This window comes from Ipomoea triloba, chromosome 2 (genome assembly GCF_003576645.1).
Source record: "Ipomoea triloba cultivar NCNSP0323 chromosome 2, ASM357664v1".
Classification (NCBI taxonomy): domain Eukaryota; kingdom Viridiplantae; phylum Streptophyta; class Magnoliopsida; order Solanales; family Convolvulaceae; genus Ipomoea; species Ipomoea triloba.
In genome coordinates this window covers 11,225,474-11,248,094 of record NC_044917.1, presented here as the reverse complement: position 1 = coordinate 11,248,094, position 22,621 = coordinate 11,225,474, and the positions used below count along the sequence as shown (strand labels likewise).

Below are 22,621 nucleotides of genomic sequence, written 5' to 3'. Positions count from 1 at the left end.
TATATATACACATATATATATATATATATATATATATATATATATATATATATATATATATATATATATATATATATATATATATATATATATATATATATATATATAAATTATGACATCTAGGGTGCAAACCCTAATCTCCCCTTTATTTTTCTCAGTCTCACACTCTGACGCCCTTTTTTTTTTCCTTCTTTTTTTCCTCCTCACTCCCTCACGCCCTCATTCCCTCACTCCCTCAGATCTGCAGTCTATCTGTCCATCTGCGTCTCAGTCCCTTACCTCACCGGAGTCACTGCCGTCCCCTGCGTCTCAGTCCCTTACCTCACCGGAGTCACTGCCGTCCCTCGCCACTCAGTCCCTTACCTCACCGGAGTCACTGCCGTCCCTCGCCACACCGCCCTCACCGCCCTCACGCTAAAGCTTCAAGCCGCCGTCACGTAGTCCGAGCTCCATCGTCGCCGCATCCCGCCGGTCTAGCCACGGCCTCCCCTCACCATTGTGTAAATATGCATCTTTGATTTCAATTTTCTCAATTTTTTTCATGTATTCAATTTTTTGTCTCTCCTCACCTTTAGCTTCCTTTGTATTTATCTGATGTCAGATTCCTCTTGCATGTTGTTCTATTGTTGATTTTGTGATTTATCTATGTTATTATGTAGTAATTAAGGGTTTAAATTGTATAGTTAAGTTCGTATTTGAAGTTGAATTCCTCAAAAATATTGATCAATTTTTTTTTGTGCAAAAATCTATGTTTTCTTAGGCTATTTGTAATATTTCCTTCATCTATTTTGAATCCCAACCTAGATAAGTATTTTCCTAAATTTTTTCAACTCACATTCTGAGCTGTTCCATAATTTGTAATCTAAAAGTTATACTGCTTCTTATTTGTTTTTGCTACGAATTCATGTACTATCCAGGATTTTGCTATGGTTGTTGCATATTTGCTATGAAAAGCTAGTCACATTCACTTAGACCTAAACTGCTGTCATATATATTACTCTGGTTTTGCTATGGATCTTGCTATGGCTGTCGTATTTGTTTAACAATTTTATTACCTCTGGACCCTGTATGAGTACCCAGCTAAGTATTTGGACATGATAAGTTAATTGGGTAGTTGATTCCTAATAGTCTCTAACTGCTTTAAAAGGACTGTTAATCTAAACTAATTGAGATGATATTAGAAACAATGATCCTCTAAAAATTAGATGAGACAATGCTCATCTGAATGTAATTGAATAATCTCGAAACTGAAAGCAATAATTATAAGATGAGATATATGAGCGAGCGAGCAGTGATTGTTCTTCCCCTTAGTAATTTGAATTGGTAATCTGTATATTCAATTACTTAAATTTTGCACTTGAGCAACCGTACTATGCGCTATCTTTAGAGATTAACCTTTAAAGGTTTCCTTTCATTGGAAACTATTGCTTTTATGTTCTCTTAGATTGGTCTCAGAATCAAGTTATACACAGCTCTTTGGTTATGTGTGTTTGGACAAATATTCTTAATTTCCAGCAAACACCAAATTTCAAACTACTTGTAGGTTTACTTATGTATAACCTTTTTCAGATTTAACTGTAATTATCCTTTTTCCATTTAAATTACTTGTCCTCTTTACTTTTACATATTATTTGGTTCTTGCTGTCTGTAAGAAGTTCACATAAACTGAGTTAAAGTTTCAAACAATGACACTGTTTTTAAATTACAGCTTGATATCTGACATTAGTTGAATTATTTTGTTGAGTTCTTTCTCTAATGGGGAGATCCTGTTTTTCAAATTTATTTTTAATAGTTTTTTGTTTATAATTTAAACAGAGTTTATTGAACTTAGCACATTTCACAAAACTGTTTGTTGCTTTCTCTAAAATACTCTATTTTTAATTTGCAATAATGTTATAGGAATAAGATTTAATTTAGTATTTGTTCTTTGGTTTTTGATTACCATTTCCAGAACTGAATTCTCTAATACTTTATTTTCCTGATTACATAGCTGCAAATCAGGTTTCTGGAGTGTTGACAAACATATGTACATTCTTCATAGCATATCCATAATTAGGAACTGTAAGTTTGTTATTCTTCATAGCATATCCATAATTAGGAACTGTAAGTTTGTTCATAATAGATTAAGAACAATAATTAGGAACTGTAAGTTTGTTCATAATAGATTAAGAACATTAATTAGGAACTGTAAGTTTGTTCATAATAGATTAAGAACATATTTGGCAATAAATACCTAAAACACCCATATATCGTATTATATTTTCTATTTATATATTATTATTGTTGCATAATGCACTACTTCTATAAAACATCTCTCATTTCTGCTAACCTCAATGCTTTTAATCTGCTTACAAAGTATTGTACTACACCTCTTATGTTTAATGATGATATACAGGTAATATTTGAAATGATCCAAGAGCTTTCTTGTTGAAGCATTTCCTTCAGTTGAATGGGCCTCCTTTGGAAGATCAAATTGAACAGATTCTGAAGAGTGGCATTCTTGCAGAAGAGGTATCATTCAACTGTCTTCCTTTGAATTTGATATTTGATAATGAAGTTTGAAGCCTTGCCTAGAATGAAATCATGCAAGGAAACAAAATGATATGAATATACTACTTCCTAACCAAGAAATCATAAGACCACTTGAACATAAAGGAAATTCTAAACTAACAATACCAAAAGAAATATACTTGGATTTTAGAAGCATGCCTAAAATAGAAGGATCCAGATTAAGCTTTTAAAAAACAAACAGAAAATTCTGAAACATAATTATTAAACACCATAATAAGTTTATCCCGCTTCTAATGATAAACTAGAAATGAGAGTAGTAATATTTAATGGGGTATAAAAATTACAAATATTTATAATTTATTTTAATAAAATAATAATTATTATCATGGTTAAAATAATGAATACCCTAAATTAAATAATTAATTATTGTTTAATATAACAAATTATTCATATTTAAACTTTTAATTCTAATTCTAATTTCGTTTCTATCTAACTTGAAGTATAAGCCGAACGCCGGTATAACCCGGTTATCTCCATCTAGAAAATGCTTCCTCTCCATCTTCACCCCTGTATATCTCTTCAGAAACACCCCATTTTTTCTCCTCCTTCCCTCTTCTTCAACAGCCACAACAAAGCTTCAGTATCTGCGTTTGGGGTGGGAAGATGGGAAGCACTCAAGAAAAGTAGAAGAAGAGGACAAGGACCTCCGCTGAGAGCGGCGGAGAAAGATTCGGATTATGAAGTTGACCCGGATAAGGCCCGAGAGGCTCTGAGAAAGCTCGATGAACAGCTTCAATCTCTTGCTCAGAAAAAACCCGACCCTCCTCCTAAGATTAGAGGTAAACCCAATCTGTTTAGGTATGTATTCAATTATTATTAACCAAATTCTATTGTGAAAAATGAGTTGATTTAATTGCAGCTTCAGATGTGAATGGTGCTCCGAGTCGAATGACGCAAGTCCCAGAAGCAAAAGAAATTACGTCTTCTCACTTGGTTAATTTAGCCATTCTTCTCTTTGTTCTTACCATTTTGTATAATGTGTTCTTCCTGGCGGTGATTAAGCCCGCTGTTGATGGACCGGAGGATATTGCTCCAGAAATGACTTCAGTTTTAGAAACTCAACAAGATTCTTCGCCATTTCAGGGAACGTAATCGGTTGGGTATTTGAAAATGTACCATTGTCTTGTCTCACAGAAACAAACATCATAATTAAGACTCATTTCCATAAATGTCAAATGTTATACATACCATGAACTAATTCTGCTTTACAAAGTTACTGTTGAGATTTCAAAATCATTTATTCAAATCTTGTAAGTTACTGTTGAGATTTCAAAATCATTTATTCAAATCTTGTATTGAAAATTATTGATTTCAAAATCATTTATTCAAATCTTGTATTGAAAATTATTACAAAAATCAGTGGACAATTGTCCATTAATTCATAAATAGCAGATATTATTTGAGTAAATCGAAGCAAAAATGGCAAATTTACTCACTTAAGTTACTGTTGAGATTTCAAAATCATTTATTCAAATCTTGTAAGTTACTGTTGAGATTTCAAAATCATTTATTCAAATCTTGTATTGAAAATTATTGATTTCAAAATCATTTATTCAAATCTTGTATTGAAAATTATTACAAAAATCAGTGGACAATTGTCCATTAATTCATAAATAGCAGATATTATTTGAGAGTAAATCGAAGCAAAAATGGCAAATTTACTCACTTTGCCAGACCTGTAACTGTGAAAATGTGAAATATGTTGCTCAATGAGATTGACTACAAGTACTATAAGGTTAAACATCTATTAACCACTTAGGAGTTAGGTCCTAGAAAAATGGCTGATTCTGGTCCTTGGAAGAGAACCATTACCCATTAATTACTCTCATCTTAAGCATGTGTATACATTAATGAGGTTTTGGCTTGAATCCATCAACAGCGAAATTTCTGGTGGCTGCAGGGATAGCTAAGCGAATTCCATTGAGTTCCGGTTTTGCTATTATTTGACAACCAAGGCGTGAACTACAAACAAAAATAAACAATCTGATTAGCTTTGGTATTAAAAAGCTTTTTTAGCACTATAGAGATGAAGAACCTACGTCTCTGTGAGGCCAAAAGCAAGGTCCAACATGTCATTCTCCTCGTCTTCTGGATCTTCTAATTTGTTGTAGTACTCCATATCCTATCAAGGCAGGCCAAAAGATAAATAAAAGACATGCAAAATACAGTCTAATTGCATGAAATCCTCGAATAATTGAGAAATTTCTGACCCTTGAAGAAGAAAGGGAAACAATGAGGTCTATATACCATAACTATTACATGACATGTAGAACAGGCAAGTGACCCTTCACAAGCTCCTGGATGACATCAATGTAGACATTCCAATATTAGAAATAGAACCATGGATTCAAAAAGATATTTAAAACATCTCGGGAATCCTGTTTTTGCAGTGAGTTTACAAGGTATGTTGTTCAGAACCAACAAATTCAACTATATTAGAGAAATCAACTACAATTCTCTTTTCATTTTTTCCAAGTTTCAAAGCAAGAGGATAATACAATTCTAAATGAAGAACTCACTAAAGAGAAAGCACAAGAGCTTACCTTCAAGTTCAATGTCATTTTCATGAGCAGCTTCTAGCATAGACATCCCAAGGGGGACCTTTATCTGCTGTTCTTCTCCATCCTTGTCTACAAATGTTACAGAAATTCTGCAAATTGCAAACAAGATACAAGCTTATTGACTAAACGTGCAGTGCATGTATATTACAGAGGATTTTAATGATTATGCATCCATCCATTGTTGAAACACCTAAAGAAGGATATGATGTTGGTCCAACCGTCCAATTACTTATAAACTGAAAGGACTAAGTATTAAGTAAAGAAGGCAACTTGCCATAATAAGTACAAGGACTAAATATTAACAGCTCCTTATTAATGAAAAAGTAAGAACACAGATCGTATACAGACGCAACATGTAAACATACTTCTCTTTCTGACTTGCATTGCCTGGATCACTATTGCCTGCTGCTGTACAAAAATGTTCATTCCTCTGGAATACAAAATGAAATATAGGTTATTCAAAACAAGAATATTGAAATTGTTACTTTGAAATCAGTCATTTCACTATTAGCACCAAACTACTCCATCAAGTACTGAATAAATGTAATGTTCACCTACCCCCATTTGGCACTTTCCAAGAAAAGGAAACCAAGGGGAGAATAGAAGACACTATTTAATCAGATAAGGGTGAAAAAAAAAAACTACAGAGCACCCAACCATGACAGAAATATATAATTTAGTTACATACAGAGTGGAAAATAGCAACAAATAAAGTCTGGGTTCCTTTTATTACTATTCGGGCCATAATGTCACATCATCATATAAATATATAATCTTGTATGGTCCTAGAATCAACTCCAACTTTGTGCTAACTAAAAAAGGGAAAACGAAAGAAAAGGAAAATTTGCAAGATTCCAGGGGGAGGGCTGAAGGATTATAGAGAGTAGAAATGGTATAAGATCACACATAATAAGGATCATAATATTATACAATCCAACTATTTGTGCCTAATTACTAGGTGTCTTTATCATCATATGCTTTCATTCAGATTGTTGTTGCGATTCAAAATGCCTGAGAATTTGAACAGAAATGAAGAAATGCATTCAAGTAGTAAATTATTTCCAATAACCTCATTGCAAAATAATAGGAGAATAGGAGCTTTTTTTTTTGGCTTCCATGAAATATGATAAACTTATCAAGCAACATTCACTTAGATCAAACCACAATCACAATCTAAAACACCAAAATCACCAGAGTAATAATCTCTGTGGCATTAAGCATTCATAGTCATACCCAATGAGAAGGTCCCTTCGTCAGCAATCTAGTTCCATTCCTACTTAAGCCAAGTAGTCTGTAACACTCTCTTGCTGACCTATATTCTAAACAAAACAAAAATGAAAAAGACATGAGACCTTTTTAATAATGAAAAAGAAATCCCAATGAAACTAAAAAAAACCCAAATTTTCTTCAAATACAAAATCCCCCTTGAAAATTAGTAAAGGAACAAGGAAACAGAGTATAAGCCAAAACATTTTTTTTTAATTTCTTTTGCCAAAACTGAGAGAAGGCCGACTTTCACACACCATTTGAAGAATTAGAATCAATTAGGAGATTAGGTATGCAGCATTTTTCCGTACTATAACCCCTACAAACCTGAAATTAGATCAGCAATTTAGTCAGCCAACGAAAGAGAAATAGACGTGCACAGAAAGGGAGTATAAGAGAAATTGGAATCCATACAGAGAGGAGTGAGAGCTTCCCGGCGACAGAGTGAAGAGAAAGGAGGTGGGCAAGTCGGTGAATGTTCGAAAGGACCATTTGAATCGGAGAGAAAGCAAAGGGCTTTTGCGCAGTTGGATGGATCGCGTATATGTATACTCCTAAATTGTTATATTACTCGGTGAAGATTAACTTTTGATGTTCCATTATTATTTGTATGATTAGTAATTTTATCTATACTATTAATAAAAATAATATCCTCAGTTTTAACTTCTCGCCCAAAACAGACCTATAATATTTTGGTGTTCGTAATCTATACTATTAATAAAAACAATATCCTCAGTTTTAACTTCCCGTCCAAAATAGACCTATAATATTTTTGTGTGAATAATATTGTATAATATGGTAATACAATTCCTATCCCTAATACAATTGTAAATTCAAATAGAATTCCTAATATCACGGTTTGCGTAATATTGTAAAATATGGTAATACAATTCTTATCCCTAATACAATTGTAAATTCAAATATAATTCCTAATAAAATATATTCTTCCCTACGTTCCTATTCGTAATACAATTCTAGACTATAATTACTAATGGTAACAATTCAGTATATATATTTCTCTGCAATGCAATCTATACTATTAATAAAAACAATATCCTCAATTTTAACTTCCCTCCCAAAACAGACCTATAATATTATGATTTGCGTAATATTGTAAAATATGGTAATACAATTCCTATCCCTAATACAATTGTAAATTCAAATAGAATTCCTAATATTATGGTTTGCGTAATCTTTATCTTTATATATATAAAAACAAAATCTTCCAAAACGAAATCTTTCTTCCCGCCCAAAATATTGTACATTAAAACAATTAAAATTATAGAATAATATTAAAACAATACAATTCATATACTACAATTCCAATACAATTCGTATAAACAATAGAATAATATTAAAACAATATAATTCTTATACTACAATTCCAATACAATTCGTATAAACAATAGAATAATATTAAAACAATACAATTCCTATACTACAATTCTAATACAATTCGTATAAACAATAGAATAATATTAAAACAATACAATTCTTATACTACAATTCCAATACAATTCGTATCAAATAAATCTGCTATTAAAACACGAAATCCAATACTACAGAATAATATTAAAACAATACAATTCCTATACTAAAATTCTAATACAAGTCGTATACTACAATTCCAATACAATTCGTATAAACAATAGAATAATATTAAAACAATACAATTCATATACTACAATTCCAATACAATTCGTATCAAATAAATATGCTATTAAAACACGAAATCCAATACTACAAAATGAAGTCTACTATTCTACAATTCCTATACTACAATTCCAATACAATTCGTATACTACAATTCCTCTACAATTCCTCCTTCAATTCGTATTATAAATACATTCATCAATTAGAAATTTTATAGCCTACTCACACAAATCGAAATAGTAAAACGATATTGTCACGCAAATCTTTCAACAATATTTTTCTTTCACTAATGGGGTCTGTTTTTGTCTCTGCTTCCGACCTATCTCCCAAGACGAGAAGGAGTTGTATTAGACTCCGGCTAATGCGTTGTTATTTGTCAAGGGAATATCCACATTCCATAATCAACCAACACACACTGGAGTGCTTACTCAGTGACTCCCAGGTAAATGCTATTAAGTTTAAAAGTGTATATAAATTAGGGAGAGCAGATTGTGACTATATCGTGGCCGAATTTTGTTCTATGAATTAGAGGAAAAAAGGTTGTGTAAATTTTGCGGTGGTTGGCATTTTGTAGTGAACACTGTAGCCATATTTAATATTTGCACCTGGAGAGCATTACAATATTTTTTTTTCTTTCTTCAGATAACTTGTATCCATTTACAAATCCCTAAAGAGTTTGTGGTTAAGTTCAAGAAACATTGAAGGCTCTCGGAGGAGTGGATAGCAATATGCTAAATTGCTAATTGGTAAACTCTTCTTTAAATCTTATTCTATACTAGATGTGTTTTTATTTCTTTTTTTTTTTTGTGTTTTTATTTCTTTTTGTTATACTAAATTTCTAATAGTATACATTCATGAATGCCAATTTTAAATCTTTTGTCAAGAAACATTTTATCAGACCAAAATAATATTAAATATACATGCATCCTTATTAATACTTTAAATATTTAGTTGCTACAAAATATATAAATTTTAGTTTCGCAATATAGGATACAAAAGGTCATTTATTGCAAATCTTTTGTTTGGTTTTTTGCAGATTTGATTGGCCATGTTGTTTTCATTAATGAGCAAAAAGTTGTCCAAGTTAATTCAAATCCTCAAAGGTTGATTGATTTTGTCATTGAAAACTCTCGGTATGTGTTTGTTTGGATGTCTTTTTGATTTGTTTAAGTATAAATTTAGGCATCATCATGCTCATTGTTGTTTTCACTACTCAGGGGTAGTCGGCTCACTGTTACTCTATGGGAGGAGCACGTGGATTATGTCTTGCCTTACTATAATGTTGATTTGGCAGAACCACTGATTGTCCTTCAAGTTCCAGCATAAACAATTCTCATTGATATTTGCATATGCCATGACTATAAACAAAAGCTAAGGCCAAACACTAACTCACGTTGGGTTATTGCTAAAAAAATTGGTCTTAGTCAGGGTCAATTGTATGTGGCTTTCTCCCGAGTCAGTCATCCTTTGTGAAATTTCGCCCAGACAATATTAAAGAGAAAATGAAAAAAAAAAACTGATTTTACTAATTGATTGAAAATATAAAAAAATCATAATGGAAAAGGAAAATTAGGCAAATTGAAAAATCGGAATGGATATTACTAATTGACTGAAAATTATTTAAAAACTTAAAAAAAATTAATTAAACATGATTGTTAGATTTTTTATAATAGTTACAATTAATTCATTCAAATATAAAGGAGGAAGAAAAACTAAATGCGATAGGGTGAAAATTAATATACTTAAGGTATAAAATTATAATTGCACATATATTAGTGTAATTGACTAATAATAGTTGCCTAATAATTATTATGATAATAACACTGGTCGTTGAATTTATTTTTATAATAATTATAATTAAATTATTTCTCATTTTTCTCATATTTATTTTAGTAATAATATAATTACATAAGTCATATTACATATCGATCTTTTTAAGATAATTGTAGACAAACAAGTCATATATATTTCAATTAATTGAGTTATACTTTTGCACTAATCTTATAATAAAATAAATGTACACGTTCAATATTAGAATTTTTTAAATAATTTTCTTTATTTTTATTATCTAAATATATAATAAAAAATTTATTTGTGCATCGCACCGGTAATTGAACAATTATTTGCTCTAATTCAAGCAAGGAAAACACCAGACAACATAATTGATCAAACCAATTTCATCAATGGCGCTATACAATATTCGATGTTATAATTTATATAATTGTATATCGATCCAAATATTCTTAAAATATTATAACAAATCCATTCCGTGCAACGCACGGGCGAAAATACTAGTAAGATTGTAATATCTTCATGATGATAACAACATTTTATATGATATACATCTATAAAAAGTAAACTATATATGTGTTTGTGTGTGTATATATATTCAAATAACTATAAGCCGATATTATCATATAACTAGCAAAATTAAATTTTCAATACCATTAATGGTAGAACATGTTAAACATTTTTAGTTTGAAATTATTTTTCATTTTTAGACTCGGTAGTGTTACAAATTGTAAATCCGAAAGGTTCACATATAGAATAAAATTTATTAACCGGGAAATAAACCTAATTCAAACATAAATACCAATTATGCATCTTTTAAATTTAAATATATATTCCATAATCAATTTAATAATTTCAACAAAACATTTAAAGTATTCCCATTTCTTTAAAAAAAAAAAAAACTTCTTCCCTTATTTTAATTTTTTATGCATTTCTTTCCAGTTTCATAATATTGTTTTTAAATGTGTGTTCATAAATATTTAAAATTTTTCTTAAATACATGCATATACTTATACACTATATTAATCATATAAAATTAAAATTCTAATTTTGTTCGTTTCTAAATCTAATATGGTTATGGAGGTACAGGTAAAACTTTTGTTTGGAAAGCACTATCTTCGAAGATATGGTCGGAAGGTGATATTGTCATAAATGTTGCATCAAGTGGTATTGCATCATTGCTTCTTCCAGGAGGTCGAATAGCTCACTCAAGGTTTGCCATACCAATCGCAGTTAACGAGGACTCCACGTGCAACATTAGCCAAGGTAGTCACCTGGCGGAATTGCTAATCAAAGCCAAACTAATCATATGGGATGAAGCACCAATGATGCACAAACACTGTTTTGAGGCGCTGGATAAGGCTATGTGTGACCTGTTGCGATTCAGTGACCCTCATAGCGTGCATAAGACATTTGGTGGTAAGACGGTGGTATTAGGCGGTGACTTCCGACAAATATTGCCAGTTGTTCCTAAAGGTTCTAGGCAAGATATTGTTTCAGCTACAATCAACTCATCCTACCTTTGGGAATCATGTCAGGTCCCGCGTCTAACCAAAAATCTACGGCTCAAAACACTTGATGCATGTGCTAGCAAACAAAATATTGAACAGTTTGCATCATGGTTGGGTGATATAGGAAATGGAACATTAGGCGGACCTAATGATGGATCATGCAAAAGTTGAAATTCCTAAAGAAATGTTATTGCCATCAAATGGTGACTACATATCTACAATAGTTGATAGTGTATTTCTAATGTTCAGGCATGGCGGGTCAGACTTACAACAAATGGAGAATCGTGCCATCCTAGCGCCAACACTGGATGTGGTAAATGCGGTCAATGAATATATGAGTGATTTGCATGTTGCTGAGAGCAAGACATACCTAAATTGTGACACTGTGTGTAAGTCTGACACAACAAATGGTATACTATATGATATGCACACTCCTGAATTCTTAATTGGGTTGAAAGCTTCTGGCACACCGAACCATTCTTTAACTTTGAAGAATGGATCTCCGGTAATGTTGTTGAGAAATATAGATCACTCAATGGGTCTTTGTAATGGTACAAGACTTATCATTACTAGGTTATCTGATTATGTTGTAGAAGCAAAGATTGTCGGAGGCCACAATGCCGGTAATGTCGTGCTGATACCAAGGATGTCAATGACTCCAACTGATACAAGATTGCCATTTAAATTTCAAAGAAGGCAATTTCCCCTAATACTATCATATGCAATGACTATCAACAAAAGTCAAGGATTGACTTTAACACATGTCGACTTACTATTAAAGAAGCCGGTTTTTGTTCATGGTCAACTATATGTTGCTGCTTCAAGGATTAGTAACTCTGCTGGGTTAAAAATTCTAATACCCAATGAAGGTGGTGACTATAGTAACTATACTACGAATGTTGTGTACCATGAAGTTTTTAATAATTTATAACTTTTGCCTATTAAATAAAATATTACTTTTATAATGTTTTGTTAAATTTGATTGCATTACAAACATTACAAATAAAGTAAGCACCATGGATTAGGTTTTCAAAAAAAAAAAAAAAAACCATGGATTATATCATTCTAAGCTACATAATTACATTATGTAAGAGTATTTAATTTCATCCGTGCAACGCACGGGTATAATACTAGTTAATTAAAAAAGCTTCAATAACCCTTTTAGCTATTACAAAAACATCAATTAGCACCACAACCATTATTTAAAAAAAAACAAAAAAAAACAAAGATTGTAATTAAAATATTTAGCAGGTGACTATGATAACTATTCTTTACTTTTATACTGGCATGGACAAGCCCTTACCTTCTCAATTAGAATTTTACCCATTCTTCTAGAGTTCATGTGGGTAAAAGAACTTAGGCGCAATGTGTTTCGTAAAATTGCCCTTAACATACTCAATACTCATTTGTGTAATACATGTAGCATTGTCCTCATACAGGATAGTGGAGGCATAAACCCTGCTGCATATACCACTCAAGCTATGGATATGATGTATCAATAACCTCATCCATATACATTCTCGTGAGGTCTCATATATAGCAATGATTTCTGATTACGTAATTAGATGAAGTAGCAACTAGGGTATGCTTAACAGACCTTTAAGATATAGATGCACGTCCACAAAGGAAAACATACTTAGTATGTGATTTGGCATTATGGAGACCAGACATATAGCCAGAATCTGGGTAACTGATTAATGAGGTGTCCTAGTTACTTTCAAAATAAAGATCGAGGTTTTTTGTGCCCTAGAGATATCTAAGGATGTGTTTTACCCTCTCCAAATGTATTCGGGTTGAGAATGCACTAAATCTAACTAGTAGACTTATTGTGAAAGTAACATCTGGCCGGTTTAGTGCAGTTAGCTAGATAGATTAGAACACCAATAACACTTAGATTAATTTGGAACTTCAAGTATGAGGACAATGCTACATGTATTACACAAATGAGTATTGAGTATGTTAAGGGCAATTTTACGAAACACATTGCGTGTAAGTTCTTTTGCCCACATGAACTCTAGAAGAATGGGTAAAATTCTAATTGAGAAGGTAAGGGCTTGTCCATGCCAGTATAAAAGTAACAGAATAGTTATCATAGTCACCTGCTAAATATTTTAATTACAATCTTTGTTTTTTTGTTTTTTTTTGTTTTTTGTTTTTTTTTTTTTGTAATAATGGTTGTGGTGCTAATTGATGTTTTGTAATAGCTAAAAGAGTTAATTGAAGCTTTTTTAATTAATGGTGCTAATTGCACTTACGAGGACATATTTGACCCTTAGAGCATCACTATCAGTGATTTTTGTTTTTGTTTGTTTTTTTATTTATTTTTTTTTTTGAAATAGTGTTTAATGACATATAGGAAAGAGAAAGCATGAAAGAGAAAATTGAGGTTGGTCTACAAGTGAAGGACATTTTCATATTAATGGGACCCATTAAAAATAATTGGACAACCGTACCAAGTCGCGTGTACTGCCCGCGCTTGCTGGGCACGTCAGACCTTCTCATTATTATTATTTTTTTTGTTAAAATCAAATTTGTTTTATTTTTTCTCTCCCTTCCTATTTGTTTTTTCCTAATTACACTTGCAAAAACTCATTTAAAAAAAAAAATTCGATGGTCTTAGAAAGAAAACATTTATGATACCCTTTTAGAAATTAAAAATGCTAGCAGGGGCTGTTTGGTCATTTCAGTTTCCATATTAGTGAAAGATTACGACAGGACATCAGAGCTGGCCGAGAGTCTTGAGAGATAGAGATAAAGACAGATAGAGATACATACATACATATATAGAGAGAAGTGAGAGAGACAGAGAGAGAGACCGTTAATTTCTGTTAGTTTATAGAATTCGGAAATGAGTGTAGAAGGAGGAGCAGCTGCTTCTGCAGCAGCAGCAGCAATGGTGTCTGACGAGGACATAGCTCAGGCATTGGTATCAGTCCTGCGTGATGCTAACCCTAGCGAGCCCTTGAGCCTCGACGGCGTCGTTCAGAAGCTCCAGTTCAATCTCGGATCCGACCTTTCCCACAAAATGGACTTCATCCGGGCTCAGATCCACCACTTCCTCCGCCCTCCGCCGCCGCCACCCGCCCTACACTCTCATCCGCAGCTGCACTTTCACCAGAAGGACCGTTTTGCCCCCTATCCCCACTCCAATTTCCCCCCTATCCATCCTTCCCAGCTCCCTCCTGAATACGCCGCCCATTTCCCCCAAAATTACGGGTTTCGCCCTCTCCATCCGCCTCCGCCGCCGATGTTAGTCTCGAATAGTGAGCCTTTTCCCTCATCTGCCGCCTCCACTGCTGTGCCTCACGCCCATGAAGTAGCGCCGGCTCCTGAACCCCCCAAAGACAGGTACGGACGGGCTGCATATCTATTTTCTTTTTGAGTTTCTTTTTTCGGTACATTTTTGTTCGGTTGGTGAGAAAGTGGAGAACTACTTCCTTTGCGTCTTGGACAATTTTCCTGCATTTGCTTACCCAACAAGCACTTAGGTCATCGTGGGTACATCATTTCCTATTTTAACTTTTCTTTGGACTATTTTATTGCTTTCATTATTCCAAGCTGAGCTCATTTCTGTTAACTTACTGTTTATTGTCATTTACAAAAAGCAAATATCGCAGACGACAAGAACATTAGGCCAATGTTATAAGGCTTCTATACATGGAATTGATGAATTTATGAGTTTTTAAGTTCATATATACTGACCTCTTTTCTAATCAGCTCCTCATTATTTTTTTTTTTGAAGGTTAAAAACAGGATAATGCTATCTAAAGACTACTGTTTTCTCTGTGGAGTTTCATTTCTTGCATAATAAACATCTGATAAACGTATAGCTTTTTGTGTGTGTGCTATTTTAGCCTTAAGTGCAGACATGTAGAAGAAATAGCATGAAAGCTACCTATTTCGTGTTTTCTTCAGGTTTTATGCTCTTTTTTTTTTTTTTTGGTGGGGGGCAATGAGAAACATGTCCTCTCATTATTGTGGTAGTTTATAATCTAATGGATATTTGCTGTAGCCTTTTTTATTTGTTTCTGCGATTATTCCCTACAACTTTGTCTATTCTCAAGCATTTATTGTTGCTGTTTTGCTTCACAAATTTTGCTTCCACTGTCTATTTAGTACTCAAACTGGAAGAAAGAGGAGAGGTGGCCCAGGTGGGTTAAACAAACTCTGTGGTGTTTCTCCTGAACTACAGACCATTGTAGGCGAGGCAAAAATGCCAAGGACTGAGGTCTGGATATCAGGATATTTTTCACTCCAGATTGTTACTATTTTCTTAACTACATTTGTTCTTCATCTAACTAGTCCATTTTATTCAGATTGTTAAGCAGCTATGGGCATACATAAGGAAGCATAATCTCCAAGATCCAAATAACAAAAGGAAGATAATTTGCAATGATGAGCTGCGCTTAGTGTTTGAGACAGACTGCACTGATATGTTCAAGATGAATAAGTTGTTGGCTAAACATATTACTCGTCTTGAACCTTCAGGTATGTGATCTACATTTTTTTTTTTGTTTGTTTTTCAATGCAGCACCCCACTCTTCTCACCCTACCCACCTGTCTACTGGGTGATCTTAATGCTTATGTAAATGTGAAAACCTGCATTTTGACCACTACAGAGCCCACAGTGCAGATTCTGCAGAATACTAAAAGAATTAAGACAGATGAGGAGACTGGTAGTAGAACTGATGAATCTGTCCAAATAGTTATAATATCTGAAGCACTGGCAAACTTTTTTGGCACCAGTGAAAGGGAAATGTCTCAAGCAGAGGTCTTAAGGCAGGTCTGGGAATACATAAAGGTTAACCAGCTTGAGGTGAGTTGCCAAGTTATAGTTATTCATTATGTTATTCTCAAGATATGCTTCTTTTCTTGATTATTGCAAATGTCATGGATTGAAGTCTACTAACCTAGATCTGGCAATTACTGTTTTCATCCTTCAGTATTCTCTTCATCAAGATATAACTTCGTTTAATAACTTAGTCCCCACTAGAAGTTTTTCATATAGGCACGCAGAGAATGCTTATTCTGGTATGTACATAATTTCACGCCATACATATAGAGTAATTAGAAAATGCTAAGTGATTACTTTGATGCAGAAAAGACCAATCGACTAGCAGGGCTGTACAAATGTGATCTGACTCTGCATAATACCCAACTGTAGAATTTAGAGTGAGATTAACTAGTAATATCAATACTATGATCTCTACTTTTTGGGGCAAGACGACTTATCTTAGTACCTATGTCATAAATTATCCAAATACAGCCTACAAGAATTGATGCCTTAGAGACTATGCAAACTCTTTGAATCTCGCTAATACAAAATTTGATTTCAAATTAGCAATACTTAAAAAATAGCTGTAAGTCCATAACTTATTAACATCATTTATTATGTTGTCTCCACTAGTCCACCTGATTTGGGGCTGACCATGTGATGTAGTGATATGCATCATCTTAAGCTCACATTTGTGTGTTCTGAACCACAAAGAGTGGACAATCATGACCCTAAAAGGTTCAAAAGGCTGAAGCAATGAAGCTTGAGCTTTGTTGAAAGTCTACAGCCCCAATTTACGCTTCTGTTTGAGATATTCTGGTTAAGGACAATTTAGTCACAGTTTTTTAAAAAATGATTTTGCTGTGGTCTTGAATTTTTGAGATTTTGCTGAGAACCTGCTTAAATGCTCTTTTGTGATCCCTGATCATTAGTTTAATGATGAAATCTTCTCTATGAGCTATATTTTCCAACTATTTCATAGTCTAATTGTATTTCTGTTAAACATTCTAGGACCCTATAAACTCAATGGCAATACAATGTGATGCAAAGCTGCAGCAGCTTCTTGGATGTGAAAGCATTTCTGCGCTGGGTGTACCAGAAATGCTGGCACGCCATCATCTGTCTAAGAGATCTTGACAGCTAATGATATTATTGGTTAGTGTAGTTTACCAATTGCTTGCTATGCACAAATTTTTTGATTGGTTAATTAGTATTAACATTTCTTATTGATTAAATTTTGTAATGTACTCTTACTGAGAAGATCCAATTATCTTGCAATCAATCTGTCATTAAGTAAAACTGTGCAAGGAGCAATTGAATGAAAGTGCTTAGAACACTTTTTGTCCAATCAAAACACAAATATCATATTCTCTCTCTTTATATACAAGTATATTCTTTTTGTGCCTAAAGGTTAACTATTCATCTCTCCACCACAGATTATTCTTGTTTTCTGTCACCCAGATTGACGCATGTGTCATTGGTTGCAGATACTAGATGCTGATGCTAACTGTTAATCATCCAAATATGCGGTGGAGAAAAACGTTTTGCTGGCTTCCCCCTTGTAAGAAATGCAATGTTAGTGGTTTTTAATTTTGTGAACAGGAAGGTAAAATATGGTGGATAGGATTGGAAATGTGCTCTGGGTGATTTAGAAGTTTATTTATTAGGTGTCTGTAAACCCCCAGAGTGTTTATCTGTATAAGCTAGGCTGCTGCTGCTGCTGCTTTTTTAATGTCATTTTCTCTTACTTCCTGTAAAGATGGAATAGTTTCACAGAAGAGAAGAATGTAAAGCTGATTACCCTACACCCCTCCTCTTCTATTCAGTATTCTCCAATAGTTTACAAGGGTTGTAGTGGTTCATTGAAAAATATTTGAGGTTTTGAATTTTTATTTCTTTTTACTTACTAAAATAAATATTTTAAAACTTGATTAAAAACATAAAACTCCTGAGCTACCTAGAACTGAGGGTTAAAAATATGTTTAATACGAGTACAATTAATTATGATAAAAAGTGAAAAATATCACGTTCTCTTGAAATAAATAGAACATATAAATAAGCTTGGTTGGCATGAGTGGCGGTCCATTCTTATTTCTTAAGAGAACTCTCGAGAAGTCAAGAGTTTAAACCTCTTGCTATAGACCGGACCGGTACGAACATAGATTAGTTGGAATATGGTACGAACTTAAAAGTACCTCTTACAGTTAGGGTTTGACACCTTGTGGCCCGACCAAAAAAAAAAAATATAACACATCTGTAGGGTTATGTGATATAACTTAAACCGAACACTTTCTTAATGCTTTTAATTATGTGATTCATGGTTTTAGCCAGAATATATGGCATCTGAAGAAAAGACAAACTGCATTTTCAGTGTGGAGAGCCAGAGGTTAAAATCAAAATGATACATAGGAGCAGCAGGGTTTCCCCAAAGTCCAAATGGTCATCTTTTAGGGAGTTCCATTGAATATTACAGAGTTCATCTGAGAAGACCATCTGGAATCAGTATGAATTCTTAACACAAATGGCCAAAATTGCTTGCTATCTCCACTCTCATTCTTTCAATGTTGGGCTGGATGGGTGGTGTCTTTTCTTCTACCCTCCTACTCTATCTTCTATCTTCTATCTTGAGGATTCATGTCTCTGGCTGTGTGGCCCACCAAATATTGGTCTCATATAAGCATCATCAAACCTCCTCCAATAAGAATGCACAGTATAAGCCGGTCTTTCGATGAGCATGGACAAACTGTCCTTTGCGCGCAGAATGTTGGTTGCTGCTGATTCTTCAAACGAAAGCAATGGAAGCCTCACATCGTCGTCCTTAGAGATGCTTGGTTCCCGGTCTAAGTTACTCTCGTGAGAAACGCTTGGTTCCTGGTCTATGTTACTGTCATGACAAGGAAGCAGGCAACATACAAGTGGTTTCGTCAAAAAACCAAATACCTGCAGTAGCACCACAAGGCTTTTAGTCAAACTAATTATTACTCTTGCCAAGAAAATGGCTTGCAACTGGGGGAAATTTTAGCATGGTGACCCAACCAAAACGAAAAGAGACGAGGGTAGGTAGGGTGTAGAAATCACTTGCTTACTATTGTGCTGAAAAGGACCACGATGATTGTTATTGTGACCATTGTAGCATGGGTGGGATTGAGTGTGATGCCGTAAAAAGTGAACTGAATCCACCAAAACACGTATGAAAAATAACTATATATGTCAGCCCAGTCGTAATGATATTTCTTCAATCATACTCTAAAATCGTTTCTTTGTCTTATTACAATACGAAGCACAAAGGCATACCTGATTGAATGCCAAAGCAATGGATACAGCTCCCCTCATCAGCCCGGCCCACCAAATGATCACCTAGTTGACCAAAGATAAAGGTTGAAACTCGAAAGACAGGTTTGAGTGAGAAGCTAAGCTAGTTTTCATCATATATGACAGACAAGGTTGTTTTACGAAACGAAAATTCTTAAATTTATTAACCTGGTGCTTCAATGTTATCGAGGATGACCTTGTGCGGTTCCGGTTCATACAGTTGGAAAGAGCGGAGAGCGGGAATACAAAAGCCGCACGACCTACTAGTGTCACTAGGAGGACAATACCAGATGCAGCTGCCGACTTCCAAACACTAACCGGACCATGGACAACGAGAGAATAAAGAGGGATGCATCAGTCGAGGATAATAATCATATCATGAGCCACAAATTGTTACTAGTAAATGAACCAATTCCTTCTTTAGAGGGTAACGAGAACCAAATGAATACAAGAAGCGATATGTATCGAATATTAAAATTAATTTAATTAACTGTCTTAGGAGATGAATTCACCTCAAATCGCTCATTTTCCACTTCTCAATGTCCAGAGCATCCATTCCAACATATAAAAATATGAATGTTTCTGCAATGAAAGATAGAGTCGCGAATACATGCCTGCAATAGCAAATCCAAAGCATCAACTATCAATTATCATTTGAAATTTTCAAAATGTTCATTTTCTAAGCACATCTGCTTAGTTTAGTAGCATCACGGGATTGATTATTTACACAATTACACAGTTCAATGAACAACCAGCACAAAGTTTACTAACAACATATATAAGAATGTGATTAAATGTATTAAGGACCGGGGTGCACATGCCTGGTAGTAATTCTTGAACCTTCGGTCACATTGTGCCATGCATAGTGAGACATAAGAACTCCGCACAAGAATACAGTTAAAATCCCGCTGAGGTTGAACAACTAGTAAAACAAATTAAAGGTAGAGAAACTCAAACTCGTCAAACAAATTTCAACAAATGAAGCTATGAGATGCAAGTCTATGTGCGCTCTTTACCTCGGCCAACATGTAGGATAGATATGCCATTAAAATCATGAGAGCTACTTCTCGAACAGTGGAATGCCTACAGACAAATGAACAAGACCCCTTAGTTGTCACTCCGATACTTGTCCGCCTTCATATCTGGTATGTAGTCAAAATGACAAAAATAGTATATTTACCTCCCAAAGTACAAAACCCTTAGAATGAACGAGGTCAATAGCCCAACCTGCAGTGAGAAATGAAAACAATCAGCTAGTATAAGATTGGCAACCCTAAATCTTAGACATAATAGCATGAGTAAAGAATATCGAACACTGTTACTTTGTTGAAGCGTTTAAGGATAAGTACAATGTAAAACATACAAATAGCACGAACTTACACCAACTCCGAGAGCAGTGCTTGTGGAGAAAAGGTACAAAAAATCAAGGAGAACACTAACTAAAGCCCAGCCATCGAGTCTATTAACATCAATCTTTTGAATCGCATTGAAGAGGACAACCGATGTAGCATCATTGACTACACCCTCCCCAAACACAAGGCTATATAGCAGGGGAGTCTCCTCTTGATTCAATACCTACACACCAACTTTCAAAATCAAAGTTTGCTTTCTTTTTTCAATATTTTTAATTGAATCAAACCAGCACGTGACTTCATATGCCAATTAACTCGCCTGCAATGTACAAACGGTGTCTGTTGCCGAAAATATGGCACCAATAGCTTAATCAACAAAACAATGTATTGAAGTTAGTTTAGATGCAATAAAGTGGGTGAGAAAGAAGGTTTAAAGAGCAAAGATAGAGCAGACCGAGATAGTCTCGAACAGTCAAGCCAACAATATCGAGCATTGAGAAGAGCAACCAACTGCCTATACAACAAGAGTAAATTAACCATCAAGAACAAGGAGAAAGGGAGCAAAAGAGAAAACCCCACTTGACCAAATCAACATAACACCTGTACTAATTATGCTTGTTGATATGAAAACCCCAGCAACTCCAAACAGCATAATAGTTAAGAAATTTTGGAAGAAGTGTTTCTTCTTGACCTGGAACCTGGTGACACAAATATATAATAATAAATATAGTAACTTCTATTCTACATTAAATGCCAGAACCAATAAATAAATAGTTTTCAGAAAGTAAAAGCTCTGAATTGAAAAAAGTAGATACCCGGCATTGAATATAATCGGTGGAAGCAGATATATAAAGAACAGCTCTTCATTGAATCTGAGTATGTGAGAGCTTTTCCCCTTTCTAATCAACAAAATGACTGTCCCCGCAATAAACCCCTTATTAATCAATGCAACAAAATAGATTAAGATAACACGATTATCAATCGTACAAACACGAAAGTTATTATCTTTCTTTTCTTGCACATATATAGAAATCGATAGATAGATAGATATTGTTGAAAAGGGGAAATGATGGAGATGTATAGTACGATGAAGATGGCGGCAATGGACTCGTTGAACCATCGATTATCTTCTAACAAATGTCCAACGACTAAACAGAGGCAGAGAAGAGCCACGAAGACGGTAATGGGTACCACCTGCTCGTGGTTAGGGGTGCTGCTTCCGAGGTTTGTACCTGCATATTCCAAGACGCGCATTTTTTGTGGGAGCAGAGATTAAGGTTGTTGTTTGTTGTTGGTTGAACATATCCCAGAAAGGCAGAAAGAAAATGAGGAAAAGTTTTTAGCGGTAGATTGTAGAAGAAGAAGTTGCAGATCTTTCATCTTTGCAGCGGCAGTGTAGCGAGTAGCGAGTAACGACAGTGTCTGGTGGTGATTTGCCCGGGAAAACGCCTAACGAAATGCTGAGTGTTTGGACTGTCACCGACACGTGGCGCCATTAAGCAGCAACTTCTGAACGTGTCGCTTGGGAGATCATCCCTGTGAATCAGCTAGCCCCGGTAGACTCTATCTCACCCCATAATCTCTTTGCTTTTTTTTTTTTTTTTTNTAGACATAATAGCATGAGTAAAGAATATCGAACACTGTTACTTTGTTGAAGCGTTTAAGGATAAGTACAATGTAAAACATACAAATAGCACGAACTTACACCAACTCCGAGAGCAGTGCTTGTGGAGAAAAGGTACAAAAAATCAAGGAGAACACTAACTAAAGCCCAGCCATCGAGTCTATTAACATCAATCTTTTGAATCGCATTGAAGAGGACAACCGATG

The 22,621-nt window shown here is 34.3% G+C and overlaps 5 protein-coding genes across 8 annotated transcripts; 3 read left to right on the top strand and 2 right to left on the bottom strand.

The window, feature by feature from the left end:
• The first annotated feature begins 628 nt into the window (after positions 1-628).
• LOC116005976 (ATP-dependent DNA helicase PIF1-like) lies at positions 629-12,286 on the top strand. Of its 2 annotated transcripts, none has more exons than XR_004095014.1 (3): positions 629-2,061; positions 2,396-2,511; positions 10,932-12,286. XR_004095014.1 is itself a non-coding variant. In XM_031246214.1 (3 exons), the coding sequence occupies exon 3, from the start codon at positions 11,502-11,504 to the stop codon at positions 12,282-12,284; it is 783 nt and encodes a 260-aa protein (XP_031102074.1). In that variant the 5' UTR covers positions 2,085-2,103; positions 2,396-2,511; positions 10,932-11,501; the 3' UTR covers positions 12,285-12,286. The 2 variants fall into 2 exon arrangements, 1 of the variants encoding a protein (XP_031102074.1); XM_031246214.1 differs by lacking the exon at positions 629-2,061 and adding an exon at positions 2,085-2,103.
• On the top strand, positions 3,030-3,787 carry LOC116005994. 2 transcript variants are annotated; one of them, XM_031246248.1, is made up of 2 exons: positions 3,030-3,350; positions 3,437-3,787. In XM_031246248.1, exons 1-2 carry the CDS (start codon positions 3,056-3,058, stop codon positions 3,661-3,663), a joined length of 522 nt encoding a protein of 173 aa, XP_031102108.1. In that variant the 5' UTR covers positions 3,030-3,055; the 3' UTR covers positions 3,664-3,787. The 2 variants fall into 2 exon arrangements, with proteins under 2 accessions (XP_031102108.1, XP_031102101.1); XM_031246241.1 differs by having other exon boundaries at positions 3,431-3,787.
• Positions 4,108-6,932, bottom strand: LOC116005986 (adrenodoxin-like protein 2, mitochondrial). Its single transcript, XM_031246230.1, has 8 exons — positions 6,813-6,932; positions 6,656-6,725; positions 6,366-6,451; positions 5,498-5,562; positions 5,115-5,221; positions 4,819-4,868; positions 4,611-4,693; positions 4,108-4,533 (listed from the first exon to the last, which is right to left on the bottom strand). Exons 1-8 carry the CDS (start codon positions 6,888-6,890, stop codon positions 4,419-4,421), a joined length of 654 nt encoding a protein of 217 aa, XP_031102090.1. The 5' UTR covers positions 6,891-6,932; the 3' UTR covers positions 4,108-4,418.
• Positions 12,287-14,125: 1,839 nt separating the features above from the next.
• On the top strand, positions 14,126-17,952 carry LOC116011411. Of its 2 annotated transcripts, none has more exons than XM_031250972.1 (6): positions 14,126-14,701; positions 15,470-15,581; positions 15,670-15,841; positions 15,982-16,169; positions 17,139-17,282; positions 17,615-17,952. In XM_031250972.1, exons 1-5 carry the CDS (start codon positions 14,202-14,204, stop codon positions 17,262-17,264), a joined length of 1,098 nt encoding a protein of 365 aa, XP_031106832.1. In that variant the 5' UTR covers positions 14,126-14,201; the 3' UTR covers positions 17,265-17,282; positions 17,615-17,952. The 2 variants fall into 2 exon arrangements, with proteins under 2 accessions (XP_031106832.1, XP_031106831.1); XM_031250971.1 differs by having other exon boundaries at positions 14,128-14,701; positions 15,973-16,169; positions 17,615-17,934.
• A 437-nt stretch (positions 17,953-18,389) lies between these two features.
• Positions 18,390-22,352, bottom strand: LOC116010629 (sodium/hydrogen exchanger 4-like). The gene is made up of 14 exons (XM_031250111.1): positions 21,878-22,352; positions 21,607-21,725; positions 21,392-21,489; positions 21,246-21,305; positions 21,111-21,157; positions 20,820-21,014; positions 20,620-20,666; positions 20,456-20,522; positions 20,261-20,361; positions 19,952-20,053; positions 19,608-19,752; positions 19,422-19,484; positions 19,214-19,297; positions 18,390-19,067 (listed from the first exon to the last, which is right to left on the bottom strand). The coding sequence occupies exons 1-14, from the start codon at positions 22,043-22,045 to the stop codon at positions 18,747-18,749; spliced, it is 1,617 nt and encodes a 538-aa protein (XP_031105971.1). The 5' UTR covers positions 22,046-22,352; the 3' UTR covers positions 18,390-18,746.
• Positions 22,353-22,621: the final 269 nt, after the last annotated feature.

Coding starts and splice junctions, on each gene's coding strand:
- LOC116005994 (XM_031246241.1), top strand. CDS start 3,056: ATGCTTCCTCTCCATCTTCACCCCTGTATATCTCTTCAGAAACACCCC. Junction 3,351..3,430: donor CCCTCCTCCTAAGATTAGAG/GTAAACCCAATC, acceptor ATTTAATTGCAG/CTTCAGATGTGAATGGTGCT.
- LOC116005986 (XM_031246230.1), bottom strand. CDS start 6,890: ATGGTCCTTTCGAACATTCACCGACTTGCCCACCTCCTTTCTCTTCAC. Junction 5,563..6,365: donor CGAAGGGACCTTCTCATTGG/GTATGACTATGA, acceptor TTTGTATTCCAG/AGGAATGAACATTTTTGTAC. Junction 4,534..4,610: donor GCTTTTGGCCTCACAGAGAC/GTAGGTTCTTCA, acceptor TTTTGTTTGTAG/TTCACGCCTTGGTTGTCAAA.
- LOC116005976 (XM_031246214.1), top strand. CDS start 11,502: ATGATGGATCATGCAAAAGTTGAAATTCCTAAAGAAATGTTATTGCCA.
- LOC116011411 (XM_031250971.1), top strand. CDS start 14,202: ATGAGTGTAGAAGGAGGAGCAGCTGCTTCTGCAGCAGCAGCAGCAATG. Junction 14,702..15,469: donor CCTGAACCCCCCAAAGACAG/GTACGGACGGGC, acceptor CTGTCTATTTAG/TACTCAAACTGGAAGAAAGA. Junction 15,842..15,972: donor TACTCGTCTTGAACCTTCAG/GTATGTGATCTA, acceptor TGACCACTACAG/AGCCCACAGTGCAGATTCTG.
- LOC116010629 (XM_031250111.1), bottom strand. CDS start 22,045: ATGCGCGTCTTGGAATATGCAGGTACAAACCTCGGAAGCAGCACCCCT. Junction 21,306..21,391: donor AACAAGCATAATTAGTACAG/GTGTTATGTTGA, acceptor CTTGTTGTATAG/GCAGTTGGTTGCTCTTCTCA. Junction 19,068..19,213: donor TGGTCCTTTTCAGCACAATA/GTAAGCAAGTGA, acceptor GTGCTACTGCAG/GTATTTGGTTTTTTGACGAA.